At 51.4% G+C, this 18,492-nt stretch overlaps 1 protein-coding gene across 2 annotated transcripts; it reads left to right on the forward strand.

Annotated features, from left to right (window-relative positions):
* Window positions 1-633: 633 nt before the first annotated feature.
* Window positions 634-9,931, forward strand: LOC103305729 (zinc finger protein 883-like). Of its 2 annotated transcripts, none has more exons than XM_008176066.4 (4): window positions 634-945; window positions 3,363-3,489; window positions 6,342-6,485; window positions 6,827-9,931. In XM_008176066.4, exons 1-4 carry the CDS (start codon window positions 736-738, stop codon window positions 8,287-8,289), a joined length of 1,944 nt encoding a protein of 647 aa, XP_008174288.2. In that variant the 5' UTR covers window positions 634-735; the 3' UTR covers window positions 8,290-9,931. The 2 variants fall into 2 exon arrangements, with proteins under 2 accessions (XP_008174288.2, XP_042714928.1); XM_042858994.2 differs by having other exon boundaries at window positions 728-961.
* The last annotated feature ends 8,561 nt before the right edge of the window (window positions 9,932-18,492 follow it).

Genomic DNA, 18,492 nt, shown 5'->3' on the forward strand with positions numbered 1-18,492 from the left:
AGGCAGGAGGGTCTCGCCGCCCACACAGGTTGAGGAGGGGGACTCAGGACTGGGGGCGCTGATCTGAACCTGAGGTGCCGCAAGCCTGGGGAACTCCCTGCCACAGGACCCTGCAAGTACACACTGGCCTCTAGCCGGATCAGGGACACCCAGCCCGTGGCACAGCTCAGCCACCTCGCCACAACAGGGATCAGGAAGAACCATGGTGGGGGAGATTGGAGGATGCCCCTCCCCCTGCTTCCCAGCTTTTCCCACAACCCCATGAGAAGCAGTAATCAGCTTCAGGTTACTCAGGAGAAACCGAGGCACAGAGGGGCAAACGTCCCCCAGAGTGAGACACCAAGGATTAGAACCCAGCCATCCTGGCTCCTAGTCCCCTGCTTTAATCCACCAGCCCCCGCTCCCCTCCCATCCCAGAGCTGGAGAGAGAACCCAGGAGTCCTGGCTCCCAGGCCCCCCTGCTCTAACCCACCAGCCCCCCCTCCCCTCCCCTCCCCTCCCCAAGCTGGGGAGAGAACCCAGGCATCCTGGCTCCCAGCCCCCCTGCTCTAACCCACCAGCCCCCACTCCCCTCCCAGAGCCGGGGAGAGAACCCAGGAGTCCTGGCTCCCAGCCCCCACTCCCCTCCCAGAGCCGGGGAGAGAACCCAGGCGTCCTGGCGCCCAGGCCAGGACTTGCAAACAGCCCGGTCCCTCCCCTTCCTCTGACCAGCAGCTCCTGGTGAGGTGCTGAGAGATGTTTTGGCCCCAGCTCCCCGGGCTGCGGACCGGCTCCGGCTCCGGGCCAGCGATCGCGGTTCGGGCCGGGTCTGAGCGCCGCAGCCCGGGTGGGGTTTGCAGGCACAGGAAGGGGCTGGAGCAGCTGGGAGCGGTGGATGCCGGGAGGAAGGAGGCAGGAGCCGGGAGAACAAAGCCCGGAGCTCGGAGGGGCGCAGCTGGTATCCAGGTGGGGACAGAGCCCGGTGAGGGGAGGTCCCCCTTTGCTGGGGGGGGGGGTGTCAGGAGGGGAAGATCCGTGGGGCAGGTTGGGGGTTGAACTGTCTCTGTGCAGCCAGAAAAGGGGGGAGGAGGGGAGTTAATTGAGTCCTGTCCCTGTTTGTGCCACTTGCCTCTCACCCCCTGATACAAATTCTTTCCTCCGTTCTTCCCCTTTTCTCTCTCAGTATCTCACATCTGGGTTTAAAATCCGGGGAGATTCCCCCCTTTCCCCTCCAATCATCAGCTCTCTGGTCTCCCCCGATTCCCCCTTGTTCTCTCCATAATCCTCAAATGTCCATTTAAAATCTCCGCTGATTTGGGGGGTTCCCCACCCACTGTACCTGCAGCGATTTGTCCTGGGCCCCGTGGGAAATTGTTGCCCTGAGTCGTTCCCCCAAAGGGGTCGGGGGGGGCTGTTTGGGGGAGCCCTGAGACCTGGCTGCCTCTGGGGTGGGGGTGGGGGGGCTGTTCTCTGCCAGGGCAGGGAAGGGGGAGCACTTGTCCCCCATGGGGATGGCCCAGACCCCGTTACACAATCCCCCGAACTGCCAACACGGTCGCCCCCAGCCACCTGCCCATCCCCCACTGCTGCCCCCTTCCCTCATCCAGGGACCTTCCAGCTCCCCCTCCCCAGCCCCCTTCAAACTGGTCCCCCCAGGGCTCCCTGTGGCCTGTGTGAATGATGGGGGGGGGGGAGCCATCACTTTCTGTTTATGTATTGGACAGTCATATAAAATCCAGTCCAACAGTCCCCCTTTACCACTAGTTGGTTAATAGCAATATAAAATCCCCTCAGACCTTGGTGTTTTTCTCTTGTGTTATCAATTGTGTAGTTTGTGACACATTTTCTCTGCAGATCTCAAAGATTGATATAAAATACCCTAAACATTTGCCCCACTTTCTCTCTAGTTCTCTATTACTAGTTTTGCCCTGTTAAAATGTTTGCCGATGAAAGAGACTAGCTACATATTCAATAGACATCAAAGCCAGAGGCCTCCCCCTGTTTGGGGGATCAGTGGGTCCCAGCTGGTAACAGGAGAGTTGGCTGGACCCTTTTCTTTTCTCCAGCTGGCACAGGATGAGGGGGTCACTCTGAGTGCAGTGTGGGTCCAGAAGTTTCCCAAACCCCATGACAAATTGTCTTTATCAGGGGTCACTTCCCACAGAGCTAAGATGCAGCCACCTGTGGGGTGGATCCATGGTGGCCATTATTTACATGTCTTCAATATTTTGGCCCTCCATTCTCCTACTAAAGATGCACCCCCCTGGGCTCCCTTTGCCTGTGTGAATGGCCGGCAGGGGGTGGTGGTAACTTTCTATCCACTTATCAGACACTGAGAGGTGAAACCACCAGCAGATTTTTGCTTCTCTTCCCTCTGGAAAACTGCAGGAACTTCCGGTTCTGTAGGGAAAATTCTTCCTGAGTCCTTGTCCTAGATCTGGAGGTGAGGGAGGTGGGAAGGGGGTTAGGAGTCCCACACAGTGATCTGCTGAAAAGGATTCTGACCTCATCCTTTCTGAACTGTGCTTCTGGTGTCATTGAGACCAGTGTTAATCCGGAGTCATGGCAAGGAAAGACAAGGAGTGACTCCAGACGAACAGTTGGGCAAATGAGATCAGCACCAGTCCCTGTGGTGAGGTGGTTTCATTAGCTGCTCTCCCCACAGAGTTCTGGTTGTTGCTAAAGGAGGGAAGCTGCTCAAACGCTCTGTCCCCCTCTGCTCAGGATATGGGAGTTCAGCTTCCTGGGTCAGATGCTGCAGCCTCCGCTGTGATCTGGTTTGGAGGTTGGAGGGGGGCAGGAAATGCACAGGGTAGAGAAAGGGAGGAGGACAGGGGGTGGTAAAGCTGCTGGGGTCTGTTTAATATGTGGGTTAGGTTCTAGGAACAGACCCATGAGGTTCAGAGGTGGAAATGCTCTAATTTATAGAACAGGAAACAACCCACCTAGATGGGGCTGGGAAAACGGACCAGACTCATAGTTCTGGAGCCTGACCCAACTAACCACTGGCTACTATGAGAGATGAAGGGGGCACCCACGCGTGAGGCATAGGGGACATGTCTCTCTTCTTATATCCAACTCCTCACAACAAGGAGCGTGTTGGGCTTCCTTCCCCGGAGCTCTCCCTGCACCCTGCTAGGGGCTCCACCTCCTGTATCAGTCTGTGGCTAGTATGTGTGATGGCTCTGCTGGGAGAGACAAGGGGCTCTCTCTGTCCCCTCACCCTGGTGGTTCCTGGATGCTCTGAGCGGGGTGGGGGTGGGGTGGAGCTTTGTAGACTGCGAGCCATCTAGAGCTTCCATTTGATGGGCTCCTCTCCCCCACAAACAGTGGGGCTGTGAGTGGGGCAGCAGGTACTGAGTGTTGGACTCTTGCTCTTTCAGGGGCCGGTGACCTTCGAGGAGGTGGCTGTGTATTTCACCAGGGAAGAGTGGGCTCTGCTGGGCCCCGCTCAGAGAGCTCTCTACGGAGCCGTCATGCAGGAGAACTATGAGAATGTGACCTCGCTGGGTAAGGATTCCCGTCCCCTCGGTTCTTGGAAGGGGAAATGGCGAAATAAGGTTCACGTCACCCTCACAATGCAACTCGTACTCTGCCCTGTTTCAGCATCACCCCAGCGACACCCATACTAACACTGTCCCCTCCCCCGCTATACAACACTGTGGGAACAGAGCACAGGAGCAGTTTAGCACAATGTCAAATATCTTCTCTTTCTTAAAGTAAAACTGGGGTTTGGGTCCCGCATAAAGAAAAGAAGCTTCCAAGCTGGGATAGTTTGTTAATCTTTGCACCACCCTTAGAGAACCATTCCCTGTGGCTCTTACCAGCTGCAAGGTTGTGGGCAGAGTTAAGGTGGCAATGCAGGGATGGTGTGTACATTTACTGTTCATTTTCTGGTTTTCAGAGGTTTAAGTTTAGCACCATCCATATGGTCAAAGGCAGGAGGCAGCACTGGGCAACCTTAACCCTGAAGTAAAATTGTTTCTGGGTATTTAGTTTCCTTTATGTTTTGCAATGGACAGTTTGCCACCTTAACTGTCTCTATATTGAATCTTTTGCCAACGTCGTTCTGTTGGATGGGGTAGTGAGTGTGATTTTGTACAGCTCTGAGCAACAGAGCTATCCTGGCAAAACTTTAAAGAGTAGACCGTGTTAGAGAGTGCCTGTGGATTTTACAGCACTTTAAAATATTCTCAACAGGGAAGTGATAGACACACTCAAAGAATCATAGAAGATTAGGGTTGGAAGGAACCTCAGGAGGTATCTAGTCCAACTCCCTGCTCAAAGCAGGACCAACCCCAACTAAATCATCCCAGCCAGGGCTTTGTCAAGCCGGGCCTTAAAAAACCTCTAAGGAAGGAGATTCCACACACACCCCAGGTAACCCATTCCAGTGCTTCACCACCCTCCTAGTGATTCCTGGGTGTATCAGGGTTTCCTGTGTGAGGGCTCCCAAGGCCCAGAGTTGCTCTCGGAGTCGTAAAAGATATTGGGCAGTCCCTAGGACCCATGTCTCTTGCGTCTTCCAGTCTTCTCTCAGGAGCTCGAGGTTGCCTCCCACAGAGGAGCTCAAAAGAGGAGAATCCAGCTGAGGCTTGGGGAACCTCCCATATGGCGAAGAGTAGGGCGGACAGGAGTGAGTCCCAATGACGGGGATTGTCCTCTACAAATGTGCACAGCATTGACTTCAGAGTGCCATTAAAACGCTCAACTAAGCCATCTGTTTGAGGGTGATATACTAACGTCCTGAGAGTTCAAATATTCAGGAGGTGGCGCAACGCCGCTGTTAATTTGGAGGACACATTCGTGCCTTGATAGGTCAAGATTTCCTTGAATATCCCGACTAGAGCGAAAATCTTCACCAGCTCTGTAGCAATGTTAGGAGCTGTGGCTGTCCCTGCGTGGCGTAATGGCCTGAGACAATATGGCCGCCCTCCAGTGCAGGACTGCATGGCCTAGTGGCCAGAGTCAGTACAGCAGCTCTCGAGTGCAAGGCTGCATGGCCGTGTGGCCAGATCTGGGGGCTGCCGCCAAAGTGGGGGTGGCAGGTAGGGTAGGGGGACCCGGGCCCACCCGACCCAACCGGGTTCCAGCCAAGGGCCCTAACAGTGGCGGAGTGGTCTGCCACTGGGTCAGCGGGGAATCCAGCCGCAACATGCTGACCTTACATGGGTGGGAGATACCACTCACTCCACCTCCCTCAGCCACTTCCTCCCATGCTTCCTGGAGCTTCAGTCCTCCGGGCTCCTCAGCACAGGTAACTCCCTGGGACTCTGACTCCAGCTGGACAGCTATAGGCAACAGGGTTTAGACCTCATTGGGAGTTGGGCATCTGAGTGTTAAAGACAAACACACTTCTGTGAGCTGTTTTCAGTTAAGTCTGCAGCTTTGGGGCACATGGTTCAGACGCTCGGTCTGTGTTGGAGCAGACGGGCGTCTCTGGCTCAGCAAGACAGGGTGCTGGAGTCCCGAGCTGGCAGGGAAAGCAGGGGCAGAAGTAGTCTTGGCACATCAGTTGGCAGCCCCCAGGGGGTTTCTGTGATCCAACCCATCACAAAAAGAACAGGAGTACTTGTGGCACCTTAGAGACTAACAATGACCCATCACAGTAACTTGTAACTTAACAAGCTAAAACGGATTAAAAGCAAATGTCTTTCTCTCACCATATCTTGTGACAGGCTGGGTTTCCTATCAGCCAGGAATCCCCATCCCCACAAGCTCAAGTCTTCAGGAGTTGTTGATTTTGTGAGCAGAGAAAAAAAGGGGGTGGGGGGAGAGAGTCTCAAATTTCTTCATCACTTTGTACTGGAAACATCTTCACTTTTTAGCTGTCATGATGACTAGCTGTCTGTTGTGGATGTGAACTTCAAGCAGCCCTGATAATGGAAAGTAAATTTCTTGTTCACACCTCCCCACTACCAGAGAACAGCCATTTAACCAAGTGATAGTCTTGCTCTCTGAGGAACAGGTCTGTGGGTGTTCCCCAGAATTGTAACATATTTTCAGGAATATCATACATTAAAATCTCATAATTTTACATACATAGTGTTGCTACACTTATTATAACAGGACAATAATGTTCAGTGGATTATGAATTTTAAATGAAACCTCAAAAAGGCATACTTTGTACTAAATATAATTTTGTAAAATAGTGAATATATGTGTCTATCTGTGTGAGTTCTCAGCAGATATGTGGGTAGTTCAGTCCCTCCTCATCAGTGTTCTCCATCTTTGAGGACCTGGGGAGCTGGCCCTGGGATTTTATTGGTTTATGAAGGACTGGAGTTAAATTAATAGACAATTTTTTATGACAAAGTCTTATGAATTTCCCTAATCTCATTTTTTTCCTTTTATCTGAGCAGGGTTTCCAGTTTCCAAACCTGATGTGATCTCCCAGCTGGAACAGGGGGAAGAACCGTGGGTCACAGACATCCAGGATTCAGAGGAAAGAGAGATCCTGAGAGCTGCCTGCACAGACAAAGACACATTAAACCAACTCAGAGTCTGTAAGTGGCTGAAATAAACATCTGGGATCCCCTACAAAGACCTTGGGAGCTCTCTTAGTTCAGGATTGTCCCCAGCAGATGTGGTATCCTCAGTGCAGAGATAGCACAGGGCTTCCTACAGATTTTAGCTGACACCTGGCATTAGCTTTCTCCCTTCCCACTGAGAATTTGGATGGGATGTGAAGGCTGAATTAATCACCTCCTCTCTCCCATTTGGGGGAAGAGTTTGAGGGGAGTTCAGTTCCTGATATTTATTTGACCTCTCTCCAGCACTTTTTTTGGTTTGCTCTTCCCTTTTCCATCCCTGTTTGAGGTTTCTGTCTCTGTCTCTATCATGGCAGGTGACGCGATGCTACCTGACACTAAGGAGCAGAAGTCTCAGCAGGAAGATGCTGAGCGAGTGGATAAACACGGAGCATTATCGCAAAGATCGAAAGGGGATGAGTCCAGGAGTCACGAGCAGGGAAAATCCTGTGAGATTCAGCACAGACCAGAGAGAGAGCAGGGAAACCAGCCAGGGGAGAAATCGGGTACATTAATTTACTGTCGGGGAACTCAGAAGGACCTCAAGGAAACCACAGCCCAGCAGGAAATCCTCAGGGGAAAGAGAAAAAATACATGTACTGAGTGCGGGAAAACCTTTAGTTGCTGCTCAGCCCTTATTAAACATCAGAGAATTCATACAGGTGAGAAACCTTTTGAATGCAGCGAGTGCGGGAAAACCTTCACTCAGAACTCAAACCTCATTAGACATCAGAGGATCCACACAGGGGAGAAACCCTACGAATGTAGCGAGTGCGGGAAAAGATTCACTCACAACTCAAACCTTCTTGTGCACCAGAGACTCCACACAGGGGAGAAACCCTACGAATGCGGCGAGTGCGGGAAAAGATTCACTCACAGCTCAGAACTTACTACGCATCAGAGAATCCACACCGGGGAGAAGCCCTATCAGTGCTGTGAGTGCGGGAAAAGCTTCACGGCCAGCTCAGCCCTTATCACACATCAAAGAATCCACACAGGGGAGAAGCCCTATGAATGCTGCGAGTGCGGGAAAAGCTTCACTGTCTGCTCAGCGCTTATTACACATTATAGAATCCACACGGGAGAGAGACCCTATGAGTGCTGCGAGTGCGGGACAAACTTCAGTGACAGCTCAGCCTTTCTTCAACACCAGAGAATCCACACGGGAGAGAGACCCTACGTATGCCGCGAATGTGGGAAAAGCTTCACTCGGAGCTCAGACCTCACCACGCATCAGAGAGTCCACACGGGCGAGAGACCCTATGAATGCGGCGAGTGCGGGAAAACCTTCACTCAGAACTCAAACCTCATTGCACACCAGAGAATCCACGCAGACGAGAAACCCTACGAATGCGGGGAGTGCGGGAAAAGCTTCACGCGGAGCTCAAACCTTATTGCGCATCAGAGAATCCACACAAAGGAAAAGCCCTATGAATGCTGTGAGTGCGGGAAAGGCTTCACTGACAACTCAGCTCTTATTACGCATCAGAGAATCCACACAGGTGAGAAACCCTATGAATGCAGTGAGTGCAGGAAATGCTTCACTCAGAGCTCAAACCTCATTGCACATCGGAGAATCCACAAAGGGGAGAGGCCCTACCAGTGTTGTGAGTGTGGGAAAAGCTTCACTCAGAGCTCACAACTTTCTACACATCAGAGGATCCACACAGCAGAGACACCCTCCGAATGCTGTGAGTGTGGGAAAAGCTTGACTGATCGCTCAGCCCTTCTTAAACATCAGAAAGTTTGCAAGGGAGCTAAACACCATACAAACCTCTAGAGTGACCAACACGTTGTTTTTTTTAATGGTTATGTATCCAATTCTGTCACAGAGGTAATTGATTCTGTGATTTGAATGGACCTCCATTTCAGCAGCTGTCAGCCCCCAACACTGAAGCAGTGCCCCCCCTCCTCCCCCGGGGCCAGAGCAGGAACCATCACCATCCCGGTGGTAAGCCCATAAGGCCAGAGCGACCCAAAGAGCCAGAGTGGTGGCTGGGCTAAGTCAGCCACCAGAGCAAGAACTGCAGCTAACAGTCATCCCCCTGTGGGGCTCCATTTGTTATTCCCCCCACCAGGGTATTTTCAGTGAAAGACAAGGACAGGTCACAGGTTTCTCTGCATTTTTGTTTATTGCCCGTGTCCTGTCTGTGACTTACTAAAAATACCCATGACAAAAATTTAACCTTATTACTAGTTTTGCTAGTTCCCATGTGGTAACCATTAAGGCTGCTTGAAGTATTCGCAGCACCGTTATCCCTCAGTCTGTCCAGGCGAGTTGCCCATTTTTGCCTTTTGCGGTTTGCCCTGTTATGGCGTGGACCTGATCGTCCTGTCTGTCACCTCCATTGTCCCATGAGTAATGGGAGTGTGTCCCTTTTTCCACAAAACTGGGAGCATCGTATTTATACCCTTCCTCCTATTGCAAAGTTACCGTTACAGTCACCAATGATGTAGCTTGTATCATTCCCAGTTGTTCTCGCGTTGCTCTGGGTTGTGCTGAAGAGCAGTTATATTGGGAACTTTTTTTCATTATATTTAAATGAATTTTAAATGAAGAGAAGCAGGGGCAGGGGGAAAAGTGTCATTTCAGCTTCTGTGACACTGGAAGGATACGGGGTGACTCAGAGATTCCCTCCTTCCCCATCACTGCAGAACTGTTACCTTCTGTCTGAGCCAGGCAGAGTTTATCTTCTTCACATTCTGTCCTTCCACCTCTCAGAGTGTCATGTGATGCAGTGTTCTCAGCTGTCTGTGCTTGGAGATGACGCTTTGACTTGTTTAATCCGAAATCAGAATCACTATGGCTGGAGATGAAAGTGTGGAAGACCTGGGAGGGGAGTTCAAATGGATTCTAAACACTGTGATCATTTGGAGTTTAAAATCCGTTTCCATCTATTGGCAAAGCCATTTCTGTAAAGGTGGCTGTTTTTTCCCCCCATTATGAGGATGCTAAAAATTTTGTAAATAACATAACTCAATATTGAGACAGGGCTGAGTGAAGCAGGCTTGAATGGATCAGAGGAGAATGTGATGGGAGAATGTCTTGTCCTGACTCTGAAATCATCAGATAGCCCCTGCTCTGGAATTTCACTTGACAATATTGTCCCCTATGATCTGAGGAGAGAGTTTCACAGTAAGTGACGTGGAACTAGGCAAAATGCCCATCTATTTGGTTCCCAAAGGCTTTTTAATGCAGGCCCTACAGGAAATATCTCCTAGATAATCCCATGAGAAGGGAAATGCTGCCCTTTATCAGACAGCTGTGGAAGAAATAGAAGTGGGGTTGTGAATGAATCGACCATTTGTAGGTGTTGCAAACGTGTATAAAATGGAATCGGTGTTGAAATATAGCCTGACCACCTCAGCGCCGCATTGCTGTATGCCCGTAAAAATTAAAAATAATAGTCAAAAACCCCCTCCATGACAAGTCTGGATTTGAGCTAATTTCTTGGGAACCGAGTGGAAAAGGTCTTAGAGAAAAATCCCAACACACCTGAGTTATTAAAAGCGGGATCTTCCCAAAGGCAATTCCTACTTGTTCCTCCAAGAGATGGGTGAAGAAAGTGTGCTGGAGGGAGTCCTACGAATCTGTGGGGGGAATCTGATAGCCCCACTGTCAGTTCTCCTTTGATCTCCCCTAACAGACACACACACACCCATTATCAATTTTTAAGAGTGACCTACAGCCCACGCCTTCATCCCCCCACGCTGTTGGGTACAGACCCTGTGTCTCGGACAGACGGGGTCTTGCTTCTGCATCTTCCCACCAGCAAAGAAGAGAGGCTGAGGCAGGAGGAACACGAAGGGAAAAGGAGACCAATGTGGCTAGGCAGGAACAGGGGAGATTTTCTTCTTGTCGTTGAAATCCCCCCAAATCTCATTCCTGAAAATCTCCACGGGGGGGGACCTGAAGCCGCCACTGCTCTGTTAACAGCCAAATGGACTCAATGAGTCTGTCACAGAGACTGGTGGCTCCCATCTCCTTTTTTCTCCTCAATGCTCTGAGATACCCACGGTCCGGCTGGAGCTTCCTCCGCAGCCGCTGCCTTGTGAGCCTTGGGGTGGGCTATAGGGGCCCCCACCCAAGGGGGCGCCGTGCGCAGGGTTTGGATTCCCAGCTGAGCTGACGGAGGCGGCACGGGAGGCGGGGGGAGAGACCCGAGCTGCAGGGGGCCGTTGGACAACCGGATGTGGGAGCCGGGTGAGTGCTCCGGAGCAGGGGGGCCCCTCCTCTGTTCGTCCCTGGAGTTGCCCCTGGCCACTCCGGACTGGGAGCGTCCTCCTGACTGCTCGGGGAGGGAGGGGGCTGATGGTGGGGTGTCCCCCTCCCCCCTGCACCTGGGTACCCGGTTTCCACTGAGCTGGGGTGACGGGACAGGGGGAATCTGTGTGTGGGGCTGTGGCTCTGGGGCTAGAGCTGCCAGCAGGTGCTTGTGTCTGACCCAGCCTAGTTCAGGGTCCTGACTTGGAGAGCTTTCTTAAAGAGACAGTGCGCTCACTCACTCACTCAGGCACACACACACACACACACACACATTCCCCTTCACACACACACACCCCTTCATATCCTCCCCTCAACACACACACACACACACTCTCCTTCACACCGTCCCCCAACACACACACACTCCCCTTCCCACCCTCCCCTCAACACACACTCCTTCACACACTCCCTTCAACACACACACACACACACACTCCCCTTCACACACTCCCTTCAACACACACACACACACACTCCCCTTCACACACATACACACACCTTCACAAGGTCACTTCAACACACACATACACACATTCCTACACACCCTCCCTTCAACACACACACACTCCTTCATATCCTCCTCTCAACACACGCACACATTCCTTCACACCCTCCCTTCAACACACACACACACTCCTACACACCCTCCCTTCAACACACACACACACCTTCACACCCTCCCCTCAACACACACACACCTTCACACCCTCCCCTCAACACACACACACACACACACACAGAGTCCCCCCAACACACACACCAGGGCTCCCTGCATCCAGGTCACTTCCCCACCTGGGTTGTGCTGAGGCACCAGGAGCTGCTGCTCTCCTGCCCTCCCCTTACGCAGCCCACAGGGAAAGTGACCTGGGTGCAGGAAGCCCTGACGTCGCTCCTTGCTCCCCTCTCCCAGCCCCCCAGGGCTGCATGAGGCGGAGGAGCAGCATCCAGTGGGGGAGCGAGGAGCAACGCCAGCTGCTTTGTGCACCCAGGTCAGGTTCCCCACATGGGTGCAGGAGGGGAATGCAGGGGGTAGGAGCAAAGGGGGCACAGTGCAGAGATTATGGGGGAAGGGATGGTGGGGAGCCCTTGGGGGAAAACGGGGGGGGGGCCCACACCCACAGGGGCACCAAAATGCAAGTTCGCCCAGGGTGCCATTTTCTCTAAGGCCGACCCGGACCAAAGGGAGATGGTTAAGTTCTGACCTGGACCATCTGATCTCCATCCACATCCTCTATGGCTCTAACCTGTGCTGCGTGAGAAAAAAATGACTGGAGACATTTCATTAAATGAAGAGACAAATAAAACCAAGAACCCACATCATGAAGGCTGAACAGCTAAAACGCCACGAAAAGAACTATCGTTTGAGGTATGACATTAAGGTCAACTCACTAAATGAATGTGTCCATAATGATATGGAATTGGATTCTAGTCATCAATTCAATCCAATCTTCCCATTCATACCACAGATACTAAAACCTTATAAATCCTAAAACAGGGCCCCGAAGCAGCGTCTATCCATTTAGTCAGAATCCCCAACCCCAAAACTTGAACTAGGCAGATCCATCCCCATGGAGCTGTTTGAATATTTCAACGCCGAAATATTTCTCCACCTCGGCGAGAAGCATAACGCTTGGTGCGCCTCGGGGCGAGACGCCCGGGCGTCAGTGCGGACGAGGTGTTGCATTACTGCGCTCTGATTGGCCTCCGGAAACGTCCCATAATCCCCTGCAGTCAAGTGGCCACTCTTGTTGTTGTTTTGGCATCGTTGCAGGATGGCGGATATCAAAGCAAACCATTCCTGTGTGTGAGAGAGAGAGACGGGGGCGGCGGGGGGGTGGGGTGTCTGCAGCTGTCTGAACTTACAAGACAGCATGCTGACATGCTCTCAGCCCCCCCAAAACCCACTCTCTCTCCCCCCACATACACACAACACACTCCCTGTCACGCTCCACCCCTCCCCACCCTAGGGTGACCAGACCACAAATGTGAAAAATCAGGACGGGGTGGGGGAGGAGGGTAATAGGGGCCTATCTAAGAAAAAGAGCCCAAAAAATCAGGACTGTCCCTATAAAATCGGGACATCCGGTCACCCTCTCCCACCCCATTTGAAAAGCACGTTGCAGCCACTTGCATGCTGGGATAGCTACCACAATGCACCACTCCCAATGCCGCTGCAAGTGCTGCAAATGTGGCCACGCCAGTGCGCTGGCAGCCGTCAGTGTGGACAGACTTTCCCTACTGCGTTCTCCGAAGGCGGGTTTAACTCACAGCGCTGTACGTCTGCACGTGGAGCCCATGCCCTCAGTGTGTGGCTAAATCCTGCGGCATCCCCTGACATCACAGATAAACACTTTAACGACGCCTGGTCTAGAAAACGAAGTTGGCCTAACTACGTCACTCAGGGATGTGAAAAATCCACCCCCGAGGGGCAGAGTTAAACTGATCTAATCCCTGGTGGAGACCGTGCCAGGCCAGAGGAAGCATTCTCCCATTGACCAAGCTACCACCTCCGGGGAGGGTGGATTACGTACTGTGACAGGGTCGGGCCAGAGGGCTACAGGAGAGTGATTGATGGCAGAGACATTAGCCCCAGATTAAGCAGGTCCCTTTTCCCTGGGTAAGGTAACAGGGGCAGTTCCAGAACAATCAGGAAGTTGCTGGAACAAATTAAGGCAGGCAGGCTAATTAGGACACCTGGAGCCAATTAAGAAGCTGCTAGAATCCATTAAGACAGAGAGGAACAATAAGATACTAAAATGACAATGGTTGGAACTCTCCATTTCTCTCAGTCTCTGCATTCATGAGTACTAAGAGCTGTAGCTACAGTTGAGGAACCAGGCATTAGGACAGCTGGCTCAGCCCTCCATACTAGCAGCTTTCTCACATATAGGGAGATGGGTCAAAATTGGAATTGATGTCATGACTCGCTTCCCATAGGGGATCAATCTGTCTTAGGCCTTGGCTACACTTACCGGCAAGTTCGACGGCTGGAAATCGAACTTCTGGGTTCGACTTATCGCGTCTAGTCTGGACGCGATAAGTCGAACCCGGAAGTGCTCGCCGTCGACTGCAGTACTCCAGCTCGCCGAGAGGAGTACCGCGGAGTCGACGGGGGAGCCTGCCTGCCGAGTGTGGACCAAGGTAAGTTTCAACTAATTCGAAATAAGGTACTTCGAACTTCAGCTACGTTATTCACGTAGCTGAAGTTGCGTACCTTAGTTCGAATTAGGGGGGGTAGTGTAGACCAAGCCTAAGGCTATGTCTACACTTCGAACACTGGATGTATTCTTCTGACAACCTAGCACTGTCTACACTAGGGCTCAGGTCATATTAACTACTTCTCTCCATGGAGTGGATTTTTCACACCCCTGAGAAATGTGGCTATGACAACATAGTTCTTCAGTGTAGACCAGCCCTTAGGTGGCTTTTTGATATGAAAGGCAATGGGACTTCAGCCTTTTCCTTGATATTGATGGTTGATGATTGCTGCTTACGCACCTGCTGGACACATCCTATGACACATGTCATGCCTTTCCTTTGCAAATTAGAGAAGTGGGGAAGTCAGTGACTGCCGAGCTCCATCCTCTTTGGAACCCCCCTTCAGGTAGTTGAAAGCAGCTATCAAATCCCCCCTCACTCTTCTCTTCTGCAGACTAAACAATCCCAGTCCCCTCAGCCTCTCCTCGTAAGTCATGTGCTCCAGACCCCTAATGATTTTTGTTGCCCTCCGCTGGACTCTTTCCAATTTTTCCAGCTATCATATCCAGCTTCTGGTCCACTGTAACCCCTAGGTCCTTTTCTGCAGAATTGCTGCCTAGCCATTCGGTCCCTAGTCTGTAGTAGTGCATGAGATTCTTCTGTCCTACGTGCAGGACTCTGCACTTGTCCTTGTTGAACCTCATCAGATTTCTTTTGGCCCAATCCTCCAATTTGTCTAGGTCCCTCTGTATCCTATCCCTACCCTCCAGCGTATCTATCACTCCTCCCAGTTTAGTGTCATCTGCAAACTTGCTGAGGGTGCAGTCCACGCCATCCTCCAGATCATTAATGAAGATATTGAACAAAACCGGCCCCAGGACTGACCCTTGGGGCACTCAGCTTGATACCGGGTGCCAACTAGACATGGAGCCATTGATCACTACCCGTTGAGTCCAACGATCTAGCCAGCTTTCTATCCACCTTACAGTCTATTCATCCAGCCCATACTTCTTTAACTTGCTGGCAAAAATACTGTGGGAGACCATATCAAAGGCTTTGCTAAAGTCAAGGTATATCACATCCATCGCTTTCCTCATATCCACAGAGCCAGTTATCTCCTCATAGAAAGCAATCAAGTTGGTCAGGCATGACTTGCCCTTGGTGAATCCATGCTGACTGTTCCTGATCACTTTCCTCTCCTCCAAGTGCTTCAGAATTGATTCCTTGAGGACCTGCTCCATGATTTTTCAAGGGACTGAGATAAGGCTGACTGGCCTGTAGGTCCCCGAATCCTCCTTCTTCCCTTTTTTAAAGATGGGCACTGCATTAACCTTTTTCCACATCCTCTGTCACTAGGTTGCCTCCCCCATTCAGTAAGGGGCCCACACTTTCCTTGACTTTCTTCTTGTTGCTAACATACCTGTAGAAACCCTTCTTGTTACTCTTAACATCTCTTGCTAGCTGCAACTCCAAGTGTGATTTGGCCTTCCTGATTTCACTCCTGCATGCCTGAGCAATATTTTTATACTCCTCCCTGGTCATTTGTCTAATCTTCCACTTCTTGTAAGCTTCTTTTTTGTGTTTAAGATCAGCAAGGATTTCACTGGTAAGCCAAGCTGGTCGCCTGCCATATTTACTATTCTTTCTACACATCGGGATGGTTTGTTCCTGCAACCGCAATAAGGATTCTTTAAAATACAGCCAGCTCTCCTGGACCCCTTTGCCCTTCATGTTATTCTCCCAGGGGATCCTGCCCATCTGTTCCCTGAGGGAGTCAAAGTCTGCTTTTCTGAAGTCATTGTCATGGTGAGTCACCTGCTCTCAACCCTGTGCTCCCCAGAGAGATGGGAAGTGCGGAGAACTAAGGCAAGGAACGGAGACATTGTTCAGGAGCTTTCTCAGGGACGCTCCGGTTCTGTGGTGGGCAGAGCCACCTCCCATGCTGGTTTATTGCAATAGCAAGGGGCACCAGCTCTGGGATTACAGGGAAAGGAAGGACACATGGACAAAGGGTGGGTGTGTCTCACAATCACACTGTGGCCCCAGACAGGTCTCCAGTAGGGAATGAGCCTGGGCCCTTTAATGCCAAAAGCCCAGAGCCCGTCCGCAGAAGGCGTAACCCTGGGGTGTCCAACTCATTTGGCGGAGAGGGATGTATTCACCTGTCTGTGACGGTCAGTGGGCCAGGGCATCAATTTCGGACTCCCTATGCGGCTCCATTCAGAGCAGAACACCCACTGCTCTCAGTGGGACACCCAGGCACAGATACCAAGGGGAGAGTCTGCCCTTCGGAGAGGAAATACACTTTTTGTTACTTGTATTTATCATTGGAGGGTAGGGATAGGATACAGAGGGACCTAGACAAATGAGAGGATTGGGCCAGAAGAAATCTGATGAGGTTCAACAAGGACAAGTGCAGAGTCCTGCACATAGGACAGAAGAATCCCATGCACTGCTACAAACTAGGGACCGAGTGGCTAGGCAGCAATTCTGCAGAAAAGGACCTACGGGTTACAGTGGACGAGAAGCTGGATTTGAGTCAACAGTGTGCCCTTGTTGCCAAGAAGGCTAACGGCATTTTGGGCTGTATAAGTAGGGGCATTGCCAGCAGAACGAGGGACGTGATCATTCCCCTCTATGCGACATTGGCCTCATCTGGAGTACTGTGTCCAGTTTTGGACCCCACACTACAAGAAGGATGTGGAAAAACTGGAAAGAGTCCAGCGGAGGGCAACAAAAATGATTAGGGGGCTGGAACACGAGAGTTATGCGGAGAGGCTGAGGGAACTGGGATTGTTTAGTCTGCAGAAGAGAAGAGTGAGGGGGGATTTAATAGCTGCTTTCAACTACCTGAAAGGGGTTTCCAAAGAGGATGGATCTAGACTGTTCTCAGTGGTAGCAGATGACAGAACAAGGAGCAATGGTCTCAAGTTGCAGTGGGGGAGGTTTAGGTTGGATATTAGGAAAAACTTTTTCACTAGGAGGGTGGTGAAGCACTGGAATGGGTTCCCTAGGGAGGTGGTGGAATCTCCTTCCTTAGACGTGTTTAAGGCCCAGCTTGACAAAGTCCTGGCTGGGATGATTTAGTTGGGGATTGGTCCTGCTTTGAGTAGGGGGTTAGACTAGATACCTCCTGAGGTCCCTTCCAACCCTAATATCCTATGATTCTGTGATTCTATGGTGGGGCAGCATGGAAAATTACAACAGGGTCAGAGGAGCAACAAGAAGAAAATCAGTGGGGGAAGCTGCTCAATATCTTGGATGTCTGTGACCCAGGGACCCCTGAGGACATGAAGGGTTCATAGGGATCCCCTGGCTGTGGTGTGCTGAATCTGTGGTTTCTTCCAACAGCCAGTAACGGGCTGGTCATGCTAATCATTGCAAAATGTCTCTCTTGTGTCTCTTCCAACGTACATCTTCTATTTCCACCCGGCACAACCAATCAAGACTGTGAAGGTGACAAGCCATCACGAGCTCTGCTGGAAGAACCCCACGGCAGGCGGGTATCCTGTTTATGACTAAGCTCAAAGCACGAGTCTGGTCTGGCAGGAGAAGGCGAAGAGACACCCGGACTCCTTCACTGCGGAAACAAGCGGAGAGCGTGGCTTGTGTCATGAAAACGGGACAATGGCCAACCTGGCTGGAAAACAACTGAGAAGTCACGGGGCGAACTAAACTTCGTTAGACAAGACGACATTTTATTAATAAAGTCGAGGCTCTAAGGAGGCATCTTACGGATTTATTTTACCAGTCACCTTCATTTCCGGGACTTTGACCTGCAACTTTTTGAATCTCTGGACTTGGTGAAATAAACTTTCCCTTACGAACATTGGGAGGCTGGCAGAAGCAGTGCCAGCTCATGCCAAAACCCCGCATCGCTGGAGCCATGCTGCCTTTCTGCAGGGAGCCATCGAGAGAGAGATCCCTGGAGTCTGAAGGCCCAATTTTGGAGTCTTGTAGCGCACCAGCCTGCTGCGGGGTAACTATGAGACCTTGGGGGCCAGCCCCCTAAAGGGGTCACTCCCAGGGGACTGGATGCAGGCTGGGGCATAGACCAGACCCATAACAGCCCCTTTGGCCACAGCATCATGTGGAGTTGTCTGTCCACTCTGCCCCCCCAGATCCTTTCCAGAGTCCAGGCTTTCCAGGGCACTGTCCCCCAGTTTGTAGGTCTGGCCAGTCTGATAGTTGGCTGCAGTCAAAGGCATCATGTTTGAACAGGCCAGCTTACGACGACTTCCAGTGTGCTTTGTAGGGCTGCCCTGTCCTGGTTCTTACATCCCACTCCACCAACCTTCGTGTCATCCACACAAAAATTTTCAGCAGTGATTTTATATTTCATTCCGGCACATCGATGAAAATGTTGAATAGCATCAAGCCTCGTATCTATCTCTGGGAATGCCGCTGCCCACTCCCTCCATTCAATGACAAATCCCCACAGGCAACTAATTTTTGAGATGTCATTTAGCCATGAGGGTGGCATTTTATTGAGATTGTACACTACTGATCGTTTAATCA

This window comes from Chrysemys picta, chromosome 16, assembly GCF_011386835.1.
Source record: "Chrysemys picta bellii isolate R12L10 chromosome 16, ASM1138683v2, whole genome shotgun sequence".
Lineage (NCBI taxonomy): Eukaryota > Metazoa > Chordata > Testudines > Emydidae > Chrysemys > Chrysemys picta.